Source organism: Varanus komodoensis, unplaced genomic scaffold (assembly GCF_004798865.1).
Source record: "Varanus komodoensis strain SLA01 unplaced genomic scaffold, ASM479886v1 scaffold25, whole genome shotgun sequence".
NCBI classification, from domain to species: domain Eukaryota; kingdom Metazoa; phylum Chordata; class Lepidosauria; order Squamata; family Varanidae; genus Varanus; species Varanus komodoensis.
The window spans coordinates 14,177,494-14,201,485 of NW_025335661.1; the positions used below are offsets into that span (position 1 = coordinate 14,177,494).

Here is a 23,992-nt window from a genome sequence, read left to right on the forward strand (position 1 = left end):
TAGGAAAAAAACCTACTCAGATTCAGAAATGCAAGTGAGCTGGACCAAGGCTGAAGAATAAATTCAGGGAATTTTTGTATCTTTGAACATGGCGTATTCACCCTTTCCTTTTTTTAGGTCTTGTTGAAATCATTTTACATCTTCTATGAGATGTATAATAGGAATATTGCAAAGTATAGACTCTTTCCTATCAGTATTTTAGGATGCAATTCTGTGCATGTTTAGACAGGAAAAACTTCTACAAGAGAAAAAAATCCTTCCCATACCTGGTTTACTAAGATTTCTAGGATGACAGAGACTTCTAGGACTGAGACTCTGTTAAATTAATTTAGATATGGTATGTCATGTGGTGTACAATGCTTTTGAGTCAAAGATGTCTCAGCATTAAGTAATTCATGTATGATCTAATCTAGGTTGGTTTATTGGCTGCATCCATATATCACAACAAGCAACTCTGCATGCTTTTCATGCTTTGTGTTGGATGTGCCCGATCAGGCTCATTATGGTAACTCGCATCTCTTCCACTGCCTCCTTCTGCCTTAGTCCTATGGGGGTGTCCCAGGAGGTGCTGCAGCGAGAGTAAGTCTCCTCTCATGGGCAGCTGCAATCATGAGCTCTTTGGCAGCTGCAATCATGAGCTGAGTTCTACTCAGCACAGTTGCCCAGCAGTCTCTGTTGCACAAGCAGGGCACATGACAGAGCTGTGGCAGAGAGGACAGGCACATGATCAGGCTCTCTTACCTCCCACTCCTGAGGGTGCTGCTGGAGCCAGGAGGGGGTTTGATCCAAGATTAGGCAAAAGGAGGCAATCAGCCAGGCATTGCTCTGGAAAAGAGCTGCAGCGCTCACAAAGACCTCTTCCCACTTCAGTCTCAGCTGCTGGTGCACCTAGACATGCCATCTTAGAGACTGGAGGTCTCCTAAGTTGGTGGCCATTGCTGTATCTTGTGCAACTAAATTCCACAGTTTTAATTTATGCTCTGTGAAGAATTATTTCATTTATGTCATGTAATACTAATTTATCTGCCCTCAATTTCCCATTGATTGGCTTCAATAGATGACCCTGGGTTCTAGTATTATGAGAAAAGAAAAAGTATGTGTTCCTATCCATTTTCTCTGCTCCATGCATACATTTGCACATCTCTGTCTTGTCTTTCCTTACTCATCTCTTTTCTAAGCTAAATGATCCCAGATGTTGCAACCTTAGTCACAGGAGAGTTGCTCCAGCCCCTTGATTGTTTTAGTAGCTCTTTGCTGTACTTTTTCCAACTCTATAATGTTGTTTTTCACTGTCCTAAAGTGTTACTGTTTTAATTTGTTGTGCATTGGCTTGATGGCATTTATATACCAAATAAGGAGGTATATAAATGTTAGTAATATAACAATAAATTATACTATAGAGAGTGCGAAAGAGAGAGAGAGAGAGAGAGTGCACAAGAACTGCAGTACATTTTTGATTTGGTATTAACTATAAGCACTTTTGTGAAGAGGAAAGAAAATGAATACAGCTAAGAGTGTTCAATAACTGTTATAAATAGGTCCTTATTTTAGTATAACAATAGATATGGGGTTGCTATTTAAAGTGATGAAATAAGTGACGCCTACAACCGGGGGGGGGGGGGGGGACAAATGATTTTTTCTCCTAACTCTTAGCAAATTGCTTCAGGAGAGGAAAAATTTACTTGGCTTAATTGCATCTAGATGTTTCACAGTTTTCAGAATGCCTTGTGTTTTCTTTTCCAATGGATATCCTATAGGCTTACTGGAACATCAGAAGCTTTATCAATCAGGTAGTTTCCCCAACCTTTCCAAAACATTTTCCAAGGTCGAGATAACAAAACAGCTTCAGGTTTTGTTCTAAAAGTCCAGCCTGGCTCTCACGATCATTTTTATCATTGGTTGTTTAAATTAGCCACTGTGGTTTGCAGCATGTGCCAGCTGTTTCTGGGTACACATTCAATACCTGCCCCCAGCCCTGCACTTATGGGTCACCATATTGCCCCAACCAGGCAAAGATGGGTTTCTAGAGTGGATTAAACACCACCCAGAAGCCATGGCTTGTTTTAGGTTTTAGAGTTGGGTTATTCACCAGGTTCCAGTGAGTGCCAGGCATGTGCCAGAAACCACAGTGGTTTATTTAAGCCACCATACTATAAATGATTGCATTAACAGAGTCAGAGTTTTTGAGCAAAACCCATAGCTACTTTTTCTTTAAATCTCAAAATGTTTTGGAAGCTGGCTACAACTGAAAATGTTTATGTCGATTGTCCATTGACTTTTACTCCCCTTTTTAACATAGAAAGCAAACAAGGGACAAGGAGCACAGAGGAATGTGGGGTTTGTTCATGCAACTGGAAATCCATGGTTTCTACTTCTGTCTGAAATTGGGTAGCTGTAGATTCCACAGCCTGCTAGTGGTCTTTAAATGCAGTCTTGGTGCATCACTGAAATACTGACTTGTTCCTTCTTGTATGTTTTCTTGATTTTTTTTCTTGCCACAGAATGAAGTATTATCAAATGCCATGCTACTGCCACTCAAATTAATTCATACCTGTAGAAGAAACATTGTTAGGAGCTGGGAAGTCATCTTACAGAGCATTAAGTACAAGCATAATCTTGCATAAGAGTCCCAGGACAGCGTATCTCTTATTTTTCCTACTAATGGTTAAACTAAATTTATCCTGAATGTGGTATTCCCTGTTTCTAGACCCAAAATTTGTGAAAAGTTGCACTAGTTATTTATACATTGTATAGTTTACATAATCAAGGTACTTCTTATAGTTGCAGCCAAAAATACACTTATTGGAGCAGATGGGAGTTGAAGTCCAAAACAACTTAGGGGCACCAAATCAGCAAAGGCTGGCTCATGTCGTGCCTGACGCCTCAACAGTGGTGGCACCTCACAAGGAAGAGTCAAACACCCAAAGAGAGAATCAGACATCAGAACAGGAGGACTTATACTTGAGGCCCTGTGGCCAAGTGACCCTTCCACAACCTGGTTTGGGAGTAGCTGAACAGAGAGCCATCCCTCATCCTGACCCTTTACCCCTTGGGCAAACAGCCAAGCCTCTGCCCAACCACGAGGGCCCTGAGGGAAAAGACACTCCAGGTTCTGCCCCTGAAGAGCGTGGGCAGGATGCCCCCCTTCCTCCTGACGCTGAGTCTCCTGAACAAGACACAGAAGACACAGGAGGCGGGATAGATTTGTCTCATGTGACTCTTAGGACTCTTAGACGTAGCTTACGCCGATTGGAGCAAAAGGAGGCTTTGTCCCACATCGGGGGAAAGGTGGGACAAAGAAAGCTAATCCCACATGGGTTCCCTGAGGGACGTCACTAAGAAGATAGCAACTAACTTGTAAAGGTCATTACAGTAGAGCTTATTCATAGCATCGTAAATCTTGTAGAAAAGTAGCAATAAAATAGTTTTATTGCCGGCATAAGTGTGGGTCATTTTACAACTGTGAGCTGAAGCCTCACAACAGCTCAGTACTTAAAGTGTGTGTGTGATATTGCATTGATATCCCACCTTTTTTCTTTTAAGGAAAGCAGAACTGCTTACATAGCTCCATTTTATCCTCATAACAACAACCCTTTGAAGGAGGCAGGGTTTTGATCTATGATTGGACTAAGGAACTTAATGGCCAAGTGGTAATCTCCTGAGTCTCCAGTCCAACACACCACACTGACTGTCAAATATAGGCAAATGTTGCCTATGGAAACATTTTGATATGAGCAACCTACCGTCTTATCCCTTCTAATTCAGAAGTATAGAACTTTTTCTTGGTGAGCATTAATGTTTTAATGCCATTTTAAAATCTATTTTCACATGGCCCTGTTTTCAGCAGGATTCATTACATCCTTTTTGGTTTAGACCAGGGATGGACAACTTGTGGATCTCCAGATGTTTTTGCCTACTGCTGTCATCATCTCTCATCATTCACTGTGTTGGGTCGGGCTGATAGCAGTTAGGCCAAATTGACCAAAGGGCCAGATGTTGTCCATCCCTGCTTTAGACAGAAAAGCTATTATAACAACCAGCAGTAATGTACAGGGTGAGAGAAAATATCCCCTCATTTGTGGACCTCAGAGCAGTTGAAAAGTAAGAGTTAGTAAATCCCCAAAGCTGTAAGCATCACATTTTCCCCCCGCCTGTTGTTTTAATTCTGTTCCATTGTAAATCAGCATATTCTTGGAGTTTTAAAATACATCTGAATGGGCTTTGCTGTGAATAGCCAATAAGCCTGGTTGTTACCCCAAATTGTGCAACATATTTGACAGATGATAGAGGATTTACTGGCTAATTCAGGTTGTCCTTCGATTACCTGTCCCTTGCTTGTACAACTGCATCAAATACTTAGCATGCTATACAAATGCTCAGTTTCATCCCATATTATTTCTATTTTATTACTTACTCATGTGCTTTTTAGACCCAGATCTGAAAAAACGAAGCCTTCTAGTATATATGAGCAATGAGAGAATCTGGGATGCTTGGTAGGTTCTAAAATCACTCATCACTAACTAGCTTTTCAAGTAAAAATTAGGAAACATATGTCATCACTGAGTATGTTATGGGATGCCATAGGGCAGTGGCTTGAATGAGATAGTTACTATCAGGTTCTGTGATGACACTGAATATTGCTTTTAGCACTAATGAATTGACTCAGAAGTCACAGTTTACATATTATTATTTGGATTCTGTTGCTGAGCATTTTGGTTGAGTACTTTTGCCTTGGGGTTCTTTTCACTGTAACCCAGGACGCTTTTGTAAAAGCAAGCTCTGCAGCAGCAGCAACACTTTTGCAAATTTTGGAGGCAAAGTTTCAGTTGTATACATTGACAATGCAAACACAGCAGCAATAGTAGTTGTTTTGTGTCATCAAATTGTCTCTGACTTACGGCAATCCTATGAATGAGTGCTCTCCAGAATGTCCTGACCTTCACAGCCCGGCTCAGTTCTTGTAAACTCATGCCTGAGGCTTCCTTTACAGAAACAATCCATTTTGGTTTTGGTCTTCCTTTTCTTCTTCTACCTTTGTCTTTCCCTGGTATGATTGTCTTCCCAGTGACTCTTGCCTTCTCATGATGTGCTTAAGTATGACAGTTTCAGTTTCATCATTTTTGCTTCCAGTTCTTGCTTGATTAGATGTAGGATGCACTTGCTTATCTTTTTGTTGTTCTGAGGTATTTGCAAAGCTTTTCTCCAGCACCATTTTTTGAATGTATCAGTTTCCTTCCAGTCAGCATTCTTCACTGTCCAACTTTCATACCCATAAACAGTGATTGGGAAATAGTGTGAATGATCTTGCCCTTGGTCCCCTGTAGAAGACCTTGCACTTAATGATTTTTTCTGGTTCCTTCCTTGCTGCCTTTTCAAGTCTCAGTCTTACTCTAATTTTCTTGGTTGCAATCTCCCTTTGAATTGATTGCTGAGCCCAGGTATGCAAGGTATAAAGTAATGATGCAATGTAATAATTGGTGACTTGTCTATGACTATGACTTGTGATAATTCTGAACACCTTCCTCCTGCATCTGCACAAGAAAGATCAGGACTTAATTCAGTCACTCCCACTGGCATGAGTGCAGCCAGTGCAATTTCTTCTTCCCCCCCCCCCCGCTCGTTCCAAAGTCCAACGTCCCATTTGCTCTGTGCAACAGTTTCACTTCGTTGGATCCTGTCCGTGGTCATATCTTAGTGAAAAAGTGCCACTAAGTTAATCACAGTTTCAGATAATACTCCAAACTCATGTATTCAAAAATAACTTCCATTGAGTTCAGTTGAACTTACACCCAGATGACTGTACAGAGGATTGTCTACTTAAGTAACAAACATTCTTAAAATTTCCTTTCCAGTTCATGGATAATTAAATTTCTGTGCCTTAAAAAATCTAGGTACATTATTAATGTCTAGTGTTTCCATAGTGATGATCTTTATGGCTGCAACTGACATGTTTGCAGTTTTCTGAACTTGTGATTGCATCAAGTGACAAAAACAGACTGTTAACAGTGCAATGTTATTTTAAAGGTTAATTTGAACTACCTATGGAAATGAACCTCTTAAAGTGCTCTGCAGAAAAGTATGACCAAATAAATAAATAAATCAGAACAGGCACTGAAAATCTCCATATTATTCAGAAATTTGGACACTACCCATTTTCAGCACCATACTGAACTCCAACAATTAATCCAGCAGACATTGGTTGAGATTACTTACACCAGTGCAGCATAATTTACATTTGCAGTAGTGCTGACTACTAATTGGATACAACTTGTAGAAACCTGAATTGGCAGGATTAACCAGCATTTTATGAGAATTTGGTTTTATTTGCAGATAATGCAAACATGTCCTGTTTCCTCTCCCAAGCTTGAATGTGAGTAAGAAAGCTAATTTCAGGAAATGTTAGCAACCTTTATGTTTGAGTTCAAAAGTACACACTTCCACAGACATAAATGCATATTTCTCCCCCAAAAATTTAGCCTTGGGGCGTTTACACTTTTGACTGATAAAACTTTTTAAAGTGTACATATTAAAACCACATTTTTGCTAATCAAAAATTCAATTTTTTTCTGACTGAAAAGGAAAGGCATGTTTGGGAACATGAATGAAGTATGACGTCAACTAAGGTTCAACAAGAATACAGAGAAACCCATGAAGCTCAAACTATGCATGTTCACTCACTTGTAGAATGGACTATATTACCGTTGACTACAAATGGGGGAATACCATTTTTCCAGGATGTTTCATGTAAAAATAATTCTCTGATAGTCAAAAAACAACAGTGACTGATCACCAGGGAGACTAGTTTTGATCTAGCTTAGTGCTTCTTTCTGCTGGCAGGGTGTTTGTGGTATAGGCAGCAGGAAACATGTTATCTCCACATGCATCCTTAAGTGGTACCACCTCAGAACCATAATGATACTTTCCCAGATCAGGTCTGAATGTAGAAAACTTCTCACATACAGCAAACAGCTTGTCCAAGAAAAGGCGAAGTTGGCTTCAGTGCTCTGCCATGGTAGTTTATCATAATCAGTCTGCATATTTTAGTAGTTTTACAAATAGCTAGTGTCTTTTCATCCTTCAGTAATTAGAAACATCTATGTAGATCAATTGATACTGGGTATGGTGAAGCAAAATATTTTAAGGCATGTAAGGAGTGTTTCATTTTCTAGTCAGAAGCAAAGGGAACAAACAAAAATTACATTACATGACCTTGTAAGTGAAAATGGGGAGAATCAACTTTTGGTATGTGGAGATTATAACTAATCCAATGCAGCCTTGATTTTTTAGTTCTAGTGTTTCTGTGCTATAATGGCAGTGTATAACATAATATATGTACACTATTAACTTGAAGCAGTTCCCAAGATATAATTCAAGATAAATAGAACCCTATACTACATAATAAGCCTAAATTTATTTACTTATTTCAAGAATTTGTATCCTGACTTTCAATTACCACCTTTCCAAGGATGAATTAAACAGTCATTGGTTTGGTCTGGACATACATTTCTTGGGTTATTGAGACATACATATACCTGTGTCTTCGTGCCCCATTCGCATGTTACCCTGTCCCTGCCACTTCTTTACATAGTACAGATTAAGATTTCTTGAACTAAGTACCCATAATTGCTATTAGGTCTCATTGTTACCAGGATTGGAACAAGCCCGAATGTTTAACCATAGCTTTAAGTAGATGCTAATTTATTTTGATTTACTGTAGAGACAAAACTATGGTTAATAAAGCTAGGAAGCCCTAAATTTTTGTACACCAAGAAGAAAAACATGTGAGAATGGAGGCATGGCCCATCTAGGATTATCAATGTTACACAATAGTTTGCATGATGTCTGATAGTATCTTTTTGACAAGGTACTATCAACAATTTTAACAAGACATATAGAAGGAGACTGTCTCTAGAATATGTTGGGTCCAAGCAATGTAAAGTTGGATCAAGAAAAGCATCTGAATTGTGTGCAGATATCGTAAGGAAGTCAGAACTATGGTGAGATTAACAATGAATTATCAGTTACTTGAGGAGTCCTTCTAAGTGACTCAGGATTATGACTAATTAAACAATGCTCAGACAGGCACAGAAGAATTTTACCTTGAGGCCACTGAATCCTCTTCAGCAGGCAGAAGACCAAATTTTAATGGTCTATTGCTGGAGACTGATGAATTTGAATGGTTCTCTGAGGTCTTTTGGGAACTTCCTTGTAGGCTTAGATAGTCATCTTGCGAAAACTGTAGTCTCCACTTAGAGTGATGAGATGACCTAGAGTATTAATATGATAACTTCCAAATATCTTCAACCCATTTCTAGAGCTATGTCAGCTCCCAGGTATTCTGAGAGGATGAAGCCAGTGAAATGGAAAACTTACTTCCCTGTCATGATTTAATCTACTTAACTGTCACCCAGTGGAAACTTATTGGGTAGAGGAAACTTGTTATATGCTGTGAGTTGCAACAACTGCCTTTTTTACCCTAAAAGCAACTTAAAATATCTTATACGCATCTTAAAGAAATAAAGGAAGGGTTGCCCCCCTAAAATGAGCAACAGAATATCACATGTCTTATTTGGGTCTGTGCTCTCTTACAAAGAGGTTGACCTAGAAATATGGCTTGGTTTTTGTTGTACATATTGGTGAGCAATTTGAGAATTACTCACAATTTGGAAGAACAATACCACACTCAAGTAATTCATATAGCTTCTTTGGCTCTTATTCACTTTGGTTCAGAACTGAGTAATTTACAAACTTTACTAATGAGTCCTTTGCGTTTGGCAGACTTATGGAATAAAGGTTAGTAAGAAGTTCCAAGTACGAACAAACTTTTTTTTTTTTTTTTGGTAATATTTTTAATGGCCTCATGCTACTAAGGATTTCGAGCTGGCTCACTAAGATGCCAGCTGTTTCAGTCTTGCGAGTGGCTGGGTTAATGCATTTTCTATTATGTTGTTTGGTTATCACTCTACTCATTTAGCAGCCAAATAATATTCTTGCATGGAACAATTTAACAGCTCAAGAACAGTGTTTAAATGTAACTTTGAAAAAAAACTGTGATTTTTAATTTTCTCATCGGTATTAGCATCAGTTTTCACAGAGCTGAAATATTTACCTCAGAATTTACTTTGACTATTTGGCTAATGTTAACTGCTACTGCATGTCTGTTCTCACACCCTGAAAATTGTTGGCTGCCACAGGAAAAATAATTGGAAGTCTAATGCTGATGTAGAAGATGAACTGTTGCTGAATATGTGTGTGTTGATACTAGGGAATAGGTAGAAACTTTTGAGTTGATTTTATTTGTGGAACATTAAGTTCTCTTCAGATGGTAGACACAGTGTTGACACAGTTGTGCCCAATGAGATTAGGTGTGCTACAATATGATCCAGGAATGATAGTTTAATGAATGATTAGAATGATAGTCTAATAAAGCATGACGAATGGTTTGTGTTGCCTTTCTGGATCATTTCTCCTAAAAGCGTTCAGGCTGATGCACTGGCTCAAAATATCAGTGGAGAAAGAAGCAATGTACCTTTCTCTATTCAGTTATACATGTGCAAGCACATGGAGAAGACCTCTCCTACTATGTTTTGTGCTACACTTCAGTTATAGATTGCTATAATCTATTGGGTCCTCAGATCTCTCTCAAAGTCTCTGTCACTTGAACAGTAGTGTGAAGTTATTTTTATAATTTTAATTTTTATTAAATTAAGAAAAATACAATTAACATAGTAACAAACATACTTGAACAATACATTAATAGCAGTGCTAGCTCCAACAGGACCAACAATTCTAGTAAATGTAAGATTATGTACTCGTTCAGGTTGCCCCACTTCTCTTCCAGAACTGCATTGACTTTTGTGGTGGTTCACACCCCTTTCCTTTTATTAAAGCATATTCAATAAGGGGACTCAAAATAGTTTCAAATTTGTTTTCATTTATCAAACCCTTTTTCCATTTAATATCACAGGTTAATCATTAATAGCTATATTCCAGACTTCTTTATACCAGTTAACTATATGATATTTGCCTTTTATTTTCCAATTCCTTGCCATTATTAATTATGTAGTGTGAAGTTGACATACAACAATGAATCCTAGTCTTTTCTCTCAGCGGCCTTCCTTTTCTCTTCCTATTTTCATCTTAGGTAACAGACTGTCCGAAACCTACATGACTGAATCATCAAGCTGCTTTATTGTATCAGTGTATCATACAAAACATATGATGGTTCTAAATTAGATCAACACAAATTATCACGGATTAGGACAGAAATTGAAAGCAGGGGCAGAAATAGAGAGAACAAACCTAACAACAATAACAAGAGTAGAAATAAACTGTTAAACTGGTATGCAAGAAGGGGTTTCAAATAAAAGCTAAATCTTGCTTGTGGCAAAGAAGCTTCATTGCCTAGTAAACTAGCTAACTTAGTTTTGCTCAGAATTATTCCTCCAGGCAATATAATATTCCCTGGAGAAATATATAAACATTAGCAAGAAAAGGTTAACATTAATACACTTCTGTACAATGCACCAGTGCAACTGAGTTTATGTGTCTAGACTCCTGAATACTCAGTGTGTACACACAGGACCTCACTGAACATACCGAGAACTTCTAGGAGAAATTGTGCTTGAGCTGGACAATTTGTACCCCAAACCAGACAAATGCAAATTTTGGCTGCATAGCCACGAAAAAGAAAGGCTAGATAGTGCTGTCATATGCTATTTGTGGGCCTGCATGAATGTGTAGGCCCACTGCTGGTGAATGGAATAGTGTGTTGGATGGTTGTATCTCAGCATAGTGTTATTTATTATGTAGTTCCAACTCCAGCAATTTATTTTGTTGCGCAGGGTTTATTTTCATCTTGTCACATATTTCTGACTGCTCTTTTACTGATTCATAAAGTAATTACTGCACACTTTACTTCTTTAATTGGAATTTTAGCCCATGCTATCACAAAAGCTTAAAAAATTCAAATGTATTCATAAAATCTAGCTCATTAAAGATCTATGTAGTGTTGTTAACCAACCAGGAAATACAGCTGGTGTGGTCTTTTGTTCAGAGTAATCCTAATTCCTTCAGTTGGCTGTCCAAAAACAGTTGGAATAGGGTAGAAATGGTCCGTCAACCCAAGATGCCCAGTTATGTCTGTAGAAAGCTCTGTGGCCATAATATAGGCAGCAGTGGGCAGCAAAATAGGACATTGTGGGAGTGGAAAGCTTTGAACCCACTGAACCCAAGTCACAAAGGACTCAAGGCCCTCTGTCTTTGTCAGCCTGAGGTTGGGGTAGGTAGGCATTTTTTGTCTTGATGGAACCATGGAGCTGGGGCAGGAGATGGGGGAAGGGAAGTATTTCACCCACACAAAATATTTTTTTCATTGAGATTTACCTTAGTGTTCTTTTTAAAAATGGAAAGATTTCGTAAGTGCAGGTTAAAAAACAATGAGGTCAGTTTGTAAAAGTGGCTTTTTGAAGTATATCCAGTACAATTTCATGCCCTTTCCTTGTGACCCTCTTTTATTTTGCTCTGCCTAGCTCATCTTCTCCCAAGTTAATGTTTATTTACCTCTTTCTCATTCTAAACCCAGTCGTTCTGCTTTTGTGAAAAATGACAGGAATACGAACAGAAGAGAGTGGATATAATCAAAACTTTGCAGCAGTTGGAGAATGTAAAAGGAAAGCACGTTGCTTCATACAGATTAAGGCAAGCTTGGGAATGTATGCACTGTATCCTGTTCACTTAGAATTGTTTAAAGTCTCCTATTAGGTTTATTTGATCCTTACAATTCTGCTTGTTGTGTCCCCCCGAAGTTGCTAAAGTCAGATCAGAATGAGCCTGGTAGCAGTTCTTCCTCATGGTAGAACCTTGAACTTACTCCTCAGTGATGCCAGTTAAATATTTGCAGTTCAAGGGTTTTCAGACTTTGTCCAGATGAGGCTTGTGGAGGGAGTGTGTGCTGTTCGAACAGTCACAGGGACAATAATGAAAACAGCTTAGCCCTCAGTGTTCTTTTTTGGCTGTGTTTGGGGAATAAGCAAGATAAATAAAAACAGAAGGGAGTAGAACCACTGAAAGGATCTAGGGATAAAGGACAAAAGCTTGCTAAAAGCTTAAGAAAACAAAACAAAACAGGGAGTTACATCATTGTTTACCAGTGCAAAAATAACATGCTAAAACTGGGAAAAGAAGTTGGGATCAAGAAGTAAAAGCTTAGGGCTTAGAGGGAAGCCCCTATACTTTGAGAAGTGTTGATACAGAATTTTGTAGCATTTTAAAATTAATTTTCACTGTGATAATGTTTTACAAAACAATGTCAGGTTACAACAGAAGCCTTAGTCCACCAACACAGTGATGATATGGCTGTGCCTGGTTGTGGACATCCTGGAGACATCTGGCCAGCCACTGGTGGAAGCAGGATGCATTGTTAGATTATGTTCTTAGGTTCATGGAATTGAACACTAAATGTGGGTGGAGTTCATTGAATTTAATTTTAAAAAATCTCAATTACTATTAAACATCTACATGTTAAATACTAGCGATCCTAACACATGCTCAACACTAGCAATGTGTTGGGTTGTTTAAAGCACAGGATATGCAGTTTAGTGCACTTCTTCAGAGACATAATTCTTTGTCAGCCACAGAAGATCTTCATGCCATTGTTTACCTAATACTTGGCCACAGATCAGCATGAACTTTGAAATTATGAGTTGTCTAGTTTGTTTTTCTGTTCAGTTTTTTGTAACAGAACGTTGAGGATACTGATTAAATTGAAAATAGCACATGCATTATTTTAATTTATAGCAACTATTAAACTGGCTATAAGGAGGTGGTAATAATTAGGCCTTTTGAAGCAGATCCATAATTTTGGACAGCAGTGTATTTATATTTTAGGATAAAGAAAAAGTAGAAATTCTAAAGATTTGGAAACAGTAAAAATTGAGAAATTGTTACTCCATTAACAGTGGTTCATTTGCTCAATATAACATTAATTAGTTATACCTTTTACCCTGTAACTTAGAATGAAGATCCTTATCTGTTCTTCCAAAAAGTTTTTAAAGGGTAAGATGGTTACTCCACTTATCACCCGTGATTGCAGAATACTCTAGAGTCATAAATCCAGAACAGAGGCAATGTTTTTACAGTCAGATTCCAGTGACATACCAAGATCTGGCTACAGCTTAGTCTGCATCTAATCACAGAGATTTCTATGTCCTGGTTGGTTAATGCTGTCCTTACAGGTTTTAAATGAGAGGGAAAAAGTAAGGCGATAACATTTGCCATATCACTTTACATTTGCAAAATACTTCTGAATCAAGATACAGTAAACAGCTTCCCAATCTTATGGTCTACTTTTCTGATTACTTGACTTTTGAGAGTTGAAGACTGAAAGGGGAGGGAACAAAGCTAAGTGACAGTGCACTTGTTCTGCTTGGAGAAGGTCCCAGGTTCAATTTTCCTGGGCTGGAAAAGTACCTGCTTGAAACCTTGGAAAAGCTGCTGCCGGTCCGTATTGACAGTGCTGGGTTAGATGGACCAATGATCTAATGTAGTACAAGGCAGCTGCATATGTTCTTAAATCCAAATTCCCACTTATTTACCTAATTGATGCTTACTTCTAAGTAGATTTATAGGGTTGTGCTGTAGAGCTGCTCTGTTCTATTCCCTTACCTGGGAGTGAGCCTCACTGAACTCAGCAAGTGCTTTAATAGACATGTACAGACTTACACTCTTTTAAGTTGCAATCCTATACATGTTTAAACAGAAGCAAGTCTAACAGCTACCAACCTTCCTCAGCCAACTGGGAATGCTGGGAGTTGTTGGTCTTTCTGATTGAACAGGCAAAGGATTGTGCCCTTAGTAGTTTTTAAAAGTTTTTTTAAAGGATCTGTTATTGTGAGTCATGTGAAATCCATATTTTAATTCACTTCAGGCAGTGGAAGTATCTTTACTGGTCACATAGAAACACTGGGAAAATGGAGAAGGAGTTGTATAATAATGATTGAGGGGGGCATTGAAGATAAGATGGAATGTAATTCACCAGGATTCTGCTTTTGCTTCCTAAAGTGAGCTACTGCCAAGATCTGTGGCCACAGTCCCTACACACAGTCTCTGGGTTACCAATGAGTTCCGTTTTGGAGAAAACGGAAATTCGTCTTTAAGTCAAATGTGTATGTAAGTTGGACCATGTATGGTCAGCTGTCCACATTCGTGGGAGTTGGGGACACAGGACCTCTGTGAAAGTAGAAAAAACTTTGCAGTGACTATCTCTAGCCCCAACACCTGCCTAAATTCACCAGTGTCTCCTCTCTGCAGCAAGGATTTCCCTCTCTGGATGGGCAGGGCAGGAAGTAATGCTTGGAGACCTCCATCTCTCACGTTTCTGTCTCTGTGGTATTAACAATTTTCTGCAGTGATTTCTTTAAATTAATAGGCTGTGTGACAGTTTGTTTGTAAGTATGGGGTGTTCATAACTTGGAAATCTGTAACTCAGGGACTGCCTGTATTCCCTTGTAATAAGCAAGGCAGATAATCTTCTTTAGGTATCTGGGTTTCACTCTGGGCCTGCCAATTTCTGATTCTTGTGTTAGATTTTGATGCACACTGGCTGTGCAAAGAAACCTGAAAGTGCATGGATGGAGAATTATGGAATTGTTTCCATACAACATCAAACATGCACCCACACAAAAGGACCCAATCTTTCTTTCAGGCTTTAGATACTTTGAATGTGCCATTAGAGGATGCTACAAGCTTCCTGAGAGAGCAGAGAAGTCTTAACAAATACAGTGTTAAGTGCTTGTGAAAAGGCACAGTTCTTTTCAGAGCTAACTAAACCAGAATAAAGCTGCATAACATTGTTGGCGCCCTTTCGTATTAATTTGGTTTATAAAATTTACAACAGCTCTTCTCTCTCCCAAGGGCCAAGAAATACCGCAGTTGTTTGCCTCTCTGAATAATAATCATTACCATCTTCATTTTTTCCCCTTCTGGCAAAGAAAATTCTGACTAGTATAATGCAAATCAAACTGCTCACCGAAAGAAGCCATTTTAAGACATGAGCACAAGAGTTCTGGTGTGGATATAGGCATGCGGTGATGCCATTGCTTTAATTCGGAAGCGTTGATCTGAAGCACATCATGTTCAAATCAGATTCCCTGCTTAATATTTAAGGTTACTGTGATGCAATCACTGTATCCTCTGAGACTTTTGTGTTGCCAGGCCTCTTGACAGCTCCATAGCTCTCACCTCCTGTCACCTAGAAGGCTTTTTCCAGGAGGAGCGGTGAAGGTGTTTTTATTCATACCTGACTGGCCTAGGCTAGATTGGCAGTATCTCTGCTGACTGAACGGAATAGTTCCCTGGTGCTAAAAAAAGTGCAGCCTTCCCTGGAGGAGGCAGGACTTGTAGTTTAGAAGGAAGTGAATTGGATAGGTCAGGAGACTGTACCATTTGTGAACTCCCCTTTTCCTTTTATATTCATCTGTCAGATACAGTAGGCGTGCTCTGTGCTTGCTGTGCTCGATGCAAAGCAGGGAGAATGCTGTCTAAAAATGAGCTGCGGTTGGGAAGCTTGCTTCTTTCCCTTTCCCCCCCCCCCCGCCTTTTTATTTCCCCTCAGCTCCTTCTGTCTGGACACTGCAGGCAGTTGTGCTCAAGTTGGAAGCTGTTTGAAAACTAACATGGTTTAATCCTCTAACTGCATGTTGGGTAAATTCAAAACCCACATGGTCATCCTCTTACAGTGGAATAAGTCGAATCTGATGGACATTTTCTCTGCTTTTAGCATAGTAATGAACGTCTGACAGGCGCGACCTTTCATAAGACAGCCCACACTATTGGCTTTCTGCCCAGAATATTGCTGCAACACTATCTGTGATTGGTTATCTCCCTATCATGCATTGCTTCGGAAGGGGAAAACGGTCCCCTTTTTAATAAATCTACGATGGCTGGCTGCAATGTGCTACCCTGTAAGTATTTTGTTTGAGACAGGAGGAGTATCATGCTATGTAGTAGTAGACTGAAGGAGCACATGGGCAACGTTATTATGCTGTGAGACATCAGTGAAATGCTGCTTGGTAAATTTTAACGTATCTGTTTTTTCTACAGGTTGGTACTAAGAAGTGCCTTGCCTGACGTCTCTGCTGCTTGGAACCGCTTCTAGAGCAGTCTCTGCTTTTTGCCTTGCTTGCTGCCAGCTAGACTGCGACGACAGCCCATCCACCCTCCACCTCTAGCCCAGCCACCCCTCCCCTCATTTCTACTTATAACCAAGAGGAAAGCTCTAAGCATCAGGCATTGCCCTAGGCTGCTTTAGTGATTCTTATAGAAATAAAAGTTTGCTGGAAAAGTGAGCTGTCTTCTGCCAGAGAGGGGGGAAAAATCAAAGAGAGGAAAGAAAAAATAATCTCTCGATTTGTTGCTCTAAACTGCTGCATCTGTCTGTGCCAAACTAATCAATATCAATTGCACCACACCAAAAATTTTTTAAAAATTATTGCAAATTCAGCTGTGTGGAGATTACCTTTCAGACAACTTTTTCCTGACAGCAGCTTGGAAATTCTGTGTCGAAGGGTCTGCCACGTTTTGCTGCTTGCATTTTGGGCTCCAGTTTGGCACTTGGAATGGGTTACTGAGAGCACAAGGCTAGTTCCAGGCCATACTTTTAAATGCTCATATTACTTACCATCCTAGCATTTCCCTAAGTATAAAACTCCCTTCTTTTGATTGACAGTTTCATTCTGTGACTTTCTAGTGGGAAATCTTTCCTTGCTGTTGTGACAACACAATTTTACATCTTTTAACGTTGGGCTTGGGGATTGGGGAAATATTTTGGAGGTGACATTTTTCATCAGTTCCAAGTCTTATCAGTTTGGCCTATTATTTCCTTTTTTTAATTTGTTCATTTCGTTGACAATTTTAACTACCTGTAAAATCTAAACATGGCTGTAAGTGTCACACCAATCCGGGACACAAAATGGCTAACACTGGAAGTGTGTCGAGAGTTCCAAAGAGGGACTTGCTCACGACCAGATACGGAATGTAAATTTGCACATCCATCGAAAAGCTGCCAAGTTGAAAATGGACGAGTAATCGCCTGCTTTGATTCATTGAAAGTGAGTAAATATTATCATTCTTTTCAAGGCTAAGACAAAATGATGACTGAAACAATTATAACCAGTAAAATTATTGAGGTGATACTATTTTTTTACTCTCATTAATGGAGTTTGTGATTTTAATAATGGCATTTTCAGAAAGGTCAGGTTTCATCTTCTTCAGGATCTTATGGCTCTTGCACTCTGATCTTTAAAATGCATAATCCTTTGCTAGTATTTTAAGAAGCAAAGTTTGTGATTTCCAGAATAGTAATTTTAGCCTGTATTATCTCATAAAACAAAGTCAGGTGGCATGTAAAGACTATTGAATTGACTTAACCACAAGCCGTAAAAGGCTAGAGTTTAGATTGTCAGATGCATCTGGTGAAGTAGGCAGTACCCTATATAGAAAGTAACTTCTATAATAGAGTCGTTAAAATCTTTGGGACATGTAAGATTGCTTTTTGTTTGCTTTTTTCTTTTAGGAAAGGTAGACTAATAGTTGCTTGTGTGTGTGTTGGTTTAATTAAAATGAACTGACAGACTGAAATCCATGTTTTCTGCCTAATTGGTTGGGGTTGTGAGCTTATCTGGACTGTTACTGTGTATAGTCAGATTCAGGAAGCTCAAGGTTTCAAAGTATTTCCTTCCTTCAGTTTTGTAGGTCTTTAATGTAACATTTTACTAATATTATTTATATAAATATCAACTTTGAAAACCAGAAAATGTAACTATGCTGAATGAACTGTGTATTTCCTTAAGAAAGTGTAAGTTGGTGAAGACTTCTAGAACTGCTCTTTTCATATATGTTTCTCTAGTCACCAGTATCTTCTATCCCAATTTCTCCTGTTGTTGCAATCCCAGATTGGTTTCAGTCCTGTATACACATCAGTGAACCTCATTTAGCATAGTGGAGCTGATTTCCAAGTAAAAGTGCACAGGGTTTCTGTAGTCGTTATTCCATAACCCATCCTGGTACTTGAGTTTAAAATCAGATAGACTTGAGGCACAATTCTATGCAAGCTTAGGGAAGAAAAAAGCCTGCAACTCCTAGCTTGGCCCAGTCATAATAGACCTGAATTGGTTTAAATCTAAGGCCTCACTGGGTTTTTGATCTGCTTAAAAAATCAGAATAGCTTCCATTTTACTGAAAGCAATTAAAATTGAAGAAAATACGAAGCCATTCTGACTATTGGGCAGTGTAGAAATTAAATAAATAAAAATGATTTTGCATTCTGCTTTCCCACTTTTTGAGTAGCATGCCAAAAGACATGCACACAGCGTATGAACCTGCACTTAGAGAAAATTGGAGCTGAAGCTGAAGTCTTTAATTGTTTTCTTTAACATGAAAGAGTGCTGTTCCTATAGCCAAAAAGTTGGACTTGAAATTTTGTTGCACATCTGCCTTGTTTATGACTGGACTAATTTTTTTGACTGGCTGGATAATAGTTACAGTAACTATGGGAAAAGCAAACTCATTTCTTCTGTTTGTTTCAGTTGGTGAAAGCATGTTGTTTTGTTAGCCTTGCCACTTGAGTATGTTGCATTTTAGCTTGCCATGGATTTTCTTCTTGGAGGATAATTTTGAAAGATCTATTATAAGAAGGGTAATGTTGCAGTTAAGATCACTGGTCATTTTTTTAATTTTATGGTGGCTGTTTGTGAAGTCTTCATAATTGGCACATACATTTGTATAGTATCTGGGAGTCTTAGTTTTCTAAGCTCAAACTGAAACAATTTTTAAATGGTGCTGGCCGGCTACTGTGGCTAACAAATTGGTGGTTGCTTATATCAGGATTGTATTTACTGCATATTGTCTGGTTAACTTAGCTGAACTGAGATTTACCATGACATGTTCAGTGAAGAAGCTTTTGTAAATTAGAAGTAAGTTAACTCCTCCCCTTCTTGAAGTCCATGAATGTTTCATTTATTCATCTTGGAGCAGCATATAATACAGAATAAAAGAAGAGAAACATGAAATTTCAGTTCAAACTAAACTCAGCAACGGACTATGTAGTGGAAGGGGAAGAAATCAGCTGTGATTAACACAAAACACAGTAGAAGATCAAGTCAGCATGAACAAAAAGGTTAATTGCCTTGTTTGGAAGAGACAAAGTGTTTAGTGCCAGGTGTGGAAGGAGTGTCAGAAGCAAGCAAGAGAGGTCTGGGCCACTTGGATTTCTGAGGCCCTCCTGCTGTATTAAAAAAAGATGATGATGAAATGCCAAAGCAAGTTTACAAAAATTGCTATTTTTAAAACATGTTTACATTTAAGAAATTAACACTTTTAACACAACAAAAAGAATGCAATCAATAAATGTTCCTTTTTTACTTAGCAAATGTTTTTCTAGCTTTTTTGTTATTTATCTCAAGTTCTGCAAATGCACTATTATGGAAAAATAGTTGTATTTTGTTTTGGTCTTTATCATGTCACACACTATGTTAAGCATCTCAAGGCCGTACAGATGATCATGTCCCATAATTGAATAGCTGTAATTCTTGATCTGCTTCAGAGCATTGATTTTGAGTCCTGTGTGAATGTAGTGCTTCTGGGCTTCTTCTGTGATAGGCCCTGGGGATGCTACCACTGAAAAGGTCCATTCTGCCTAAGCATAGAATTAAGGGATCCCTGAGAAGGACCTCAGAATATGTTCCCTCCACAGCCTTTCCCACCCTTCAGATATTTTGAACCTTAAATCTTATCATCCCTAGAATGTGTGGCAACTGGGCAGGATGTAGGGGCTGTAGTTGCAACTATCTGGAGTGCCTTAGGCTGAGGATGGCTGTCTTACTACTTAAGGTAATGTAGGGGTAAGTGATTCTTAGGTTGACATCTATATAAGGCTTCAAAAATTACTACCAATACTTTCACTTGTGTTTGGAAAAGGACTGGTTGCCAGTTAAGCTGCTTAAAGTCTGGTGTAATGTATTTTGTCCAGCTCACCTCAGTAATAGTCCAATAACGGTAGGTTTTTGTTTTTTTGGACTACCTGGAGTTTTCTAATTGTCTTCAAAGGTGGCCCAGTGTACAAGCATTGCAGGAGTCATATCTGAGGTTAATCAGAGCATGAGTAAGAGAGGCAAGTGTACTGTTCTGGTCACATCTAGTAAAACAGTTGTAGCTTGTAAAAAGTGTTTTGTGCCATCCATTCCAATTTGGCTTCCAAGCATAAGGCTGGATTGAACAGAATCCCCAAAATAGAGCTAGATTTATCAGAATCTGCCACAAATATATTTGTTGGGGGCGTCCAAATGTCAGTAGTCTAGTGACATTTATTTGGACTACTAAGTTCTACAGTTTATTAGCAAAGCTGGTTTGATCAGTCACCCATGGGAGGCCAGTTCATATTAGCCAATGATAAATAATAGATGCAGGGGACAGTGATATGCCCAGTTTACATTTGCTTTATGAATGTTTCTAAGCCAGTTCATGTATAAAAGGTGTAATACTATGTATGTTTAGGCAGGAAAAAATCCAACAATTCCCAGCATATCCTAGCCAGCGTATCTAAACATGCATAGGATTACACCCCAAGTCAGCTGATTCTTCTGTGCATTTACCCTAGCTTCATAAATAGCCATTTGCTTAGTCTTCAGTGGCAGGTAAAGACTGTATTTAGAAGCATGCATGGTTTTGAATACAGGTTCATTTCTTGTGTTAGACCATTATACATGGTCAACATAGATGCATCCACTTCCAGTCAAGCTTTTTAATGTATCATAAACAGAAAATTTTACTTGTGAAACCATTCAGAAGGCAGATACGGAAACTTGGGTGAACTATAAAGTTGTGTGAACTATGTATATATGGGGAAAAGAAAGTAATAGAACATTACAGCTCAGCTCCTATGAACAACTTCTAGATTCACAGTGTCAGACTGGTCTAGAGATAGTTCATTGAGGTGCTATAGTTGTAATTTCCAGAATGCAGAAGTTGGTATAGTTACAAATCCATGGAAAACATACAATAATATAGAGTGATCTTAATTGTATTTGTTCTAAATGTCTGATATAGATTTTCCTAAAATGCAAGACAAAAATATAACATAAATCTAGGATAGAAAGCATAAGAGAATGACAAAAGAGAGCTTACATACCTAGCCAGTTCTGAATCAAATGGAAGGGAATTTGTCCATTATTACTCTCATATTTATTTAATAGATGTGTATCCTGCCTTTTTTCTTACAAAGAACTCAAAGTGGCTTACACCATTCTCCTCCTCCTGCTCATAATCTTATCCCCAGAACAAGCAGGGTGAAGTAGGATGGGCTGAGAGTCTGTGACTGGCCCAAAATCAGCCATTTGGCTTTATGGCTGAGTAGGACTAGAACCCAGATCACTTTGAGCCCCAGTCCTGTGCTCCTAGCCACTATACTACACTAGGTCTCATAATCAATAATCCTTATTTATTCTCTGTCAGCATGTTCTGAAATAGTCATGCAAATTCTAATTATTTAGGAAACACAAAACACTTGAGACAGATATAATCCCCAGATATTTCCAGTTTTTAATACCCAGCAGGTTACTTTCATGTATATGTTTATTCAGAGCATTGCATGTAGGAAATCCATTGTCTTTTTATTATTATATGCAAAACAGTAATTAAATATAAGTATTTGTTAAAATTTGATATGGTGCAAAATGAATAGCATCCTTTCCTACACATACAGTATGAATCAGACTTGCCACATTAACACATGGCATTTTGAGATCAGAACTTAAGGCAAAAATCATCACAGGAAGAATTATGGTATTTGGGGGCTGAGCCACACAGTCACTGAACTCATCACTTGAAATTGCAGAATGTGCTATCTCTTCCCTTTGGCCAGCCAGTTACTTGCATCTGCTGCTTTGATCAAAATTTCACTTATTGGTCATGAAGAACAAAGGGAATTTTAACTGACTGTATGGTGGCAAAATGGTTTAGGCTATGCCCAGCTAGCTGAACATACGTAAGAATTTAAGTAGTGGTTAGTAAGAAATAAGTACAGCTCTGAAAGGTACATCACTGGAAGTTTAAGGCCATAGGTTCTGGCCTAGACACTATTATTGCAATAACTGCTATTGCTGGTTGTTATTCATTTTGTTGTTATTTTCATTTCTCTATCACCCTTCACAACAATTAACAAACAAAAATGCAGTAGTAAAATTGGATGGCAAGAAAAATACAAAACAAATTAAATATAGCATAAAACCCCAATAGTTGTAATGTCAAAGAGTTTAAACAATTCTATTAAAAATGGACCTGCTTATTAAAACAGCTGCTGTGTCTGATGGTATATGCCATTAAATGCCTGGAAGTAATGAGCAGTCTTAAACTGGCATTGAAAGGATGACAGCATTGGCCCCCGAAGACTTAATGTGAGCATCATATTGTGGTGGACTTAAATGGAGAGTGTGAAAAACATTCTGACTGCCCGTCAGGTTTGGGCCACTCCTTGGTAGTTGCTTAAATGTTTGTGCCCCTAAGCATCTTCTTAAAGGCTGAAATGGTGGTCAGGCTGTTTTGTATAGTGTTGTGGTCAGAACAAATGAACAGTTACTGAATTAGATTGTCAAAGCATGTGTTGACAATGGCTTGGAGACAAAGTCCAGTGAGAAAAAGTTGAAGGATTAGGGCTTGCTAGCCTGGGGAGGTGGTATGTTAGCCATTTTCAAATATTTGAATGGCTGCCATGAAGATGAGTGAGCAAAATTTCTAATGTTCCAAGGTAAGGAGCCAGACGAATGACTTCAAATTACAAGAGAAAGGATTTCCACTAAATTATAGAAAGACCTTTCTGACAGTATGAGCAGTCTTGACAGTGGAAAAACTGTCTTGGAAGGTAATAAACACCCTTTCATGAGGGGTTTTTAAGCAGAAGATATGTGGTCAACATCAAGAATACTGTGTTGTAATTTCCCTAACCTGGCTCTCTCTGGATATGTTAGACTTCAGCTTTCCTAGTTCCCAGTGAACACTGTATAGAATTATGTGAGTTAGATTCCCATACTACCTTGACAGGAGGAATCGGACATTGCCAAGTGGCCTGTGGGATGCTCTCCCAGGGCCCAAAGGATTGTTCTGCAATATACTTCTTTTCCCAGAATTGCATTTATGTCTAGAGCCTGGACAAAGTCTAGAGTCACTTTGGGAACTATTTTGAACAGAAAGATAGCATCTAAATTAAATTGTAGTTTATTCTATGAATATAAAACAGAACTTGGTGTTTGATCACATGCTTTACACAGAGGAGGTTCCAAATTCTATCTATAACATTTTGGGTAACAGGACTGGAAAAATCCCATGCTTGAATCCTTCATGAATCACTGAAGCAGTCAGAAAACTAGACCTCACATAGCTGGATTATAAATATTGCACCTTTATATGTCCCAGTATATTAAAGTGTGTTCCATTAGAATTAAATGGAATAGGCCTTCCACTAAGTGCTGAGAAGTACAGTCAAACTACACCTTCATGGGGGTTAGGGGCACAGGACCCCTGTGAAAGTGGAGAAACTGAATATCTCTAGCCCCTCCTTTAACTCAGTAGTGTTGACCGTACGTGTCCTGGATTTCTGCTTGCTCTCTTATTTTCTGTGTTAGCCAAGGGTCAACTTGTTGATGCCATAATGGCAGGCAACCACAGCAGCTGACTTCACCGTATGAAGCATATCTAATAATTCAACCTTTTCTTGTAAGCTCTTCACCTTCTTTTGCCTCTTGGGAGCACTTTCAGAAGCACTAGAAGCACTACACTTTCAACCTATGATTACACAGTTGATGTTTTATTGCACTTTAAAGATACAAAAAGTTGCGAGAAACATGAGATGCACCAGACAATGAGAGACAAAACACAGGAGTAAGGCTGGCTACTATGAGACAAAGAGCATAGTCCACTGTTCTTTAGCACGCTAAAACTTTTT

At 38.7% G+C, this 23,992-nt stretch overlaps 1 protein-coding gene across 12 annotated transcripts in view; it reads left to right on the plus strand.

The window, feature by feature from the left end:
• The window catches only part of MBNL1 (muscleblind like splicing regulator 1), a 180,117-nt gene that overhangs the window by 16,670 nt on the left and 139,455 nt on the right, over nucleotides 1–23,992 (plus strand). For 9 of the 12 annotated variants that reach the window (XM_044433044.1, XM_044433043.1, XM_044433040.1 and 6 more), the window contains exon 2: nucleotides 16,102–17,108. The exons of 1 other annotated variant lie outside the window; for it this stretch is intronic. In XM_044433044.1, the coding sequence (XP_044288979.1) occupies nucleotides 16,935–17,108 (174 nt within the window). In that variant the 5' untranslated portion in view covers nucleotides 16,102–16,934. Of the gene's footprint in view, nucleotides 1–15,813; nucleotides 15,963–16,101; nucleotides 17,109–23,992 lie in introns of those variants that run through there. 2 more of the 12 variants (XM_044433038.1, XM_044433049.1) reach the window with 2 other exon arrangements.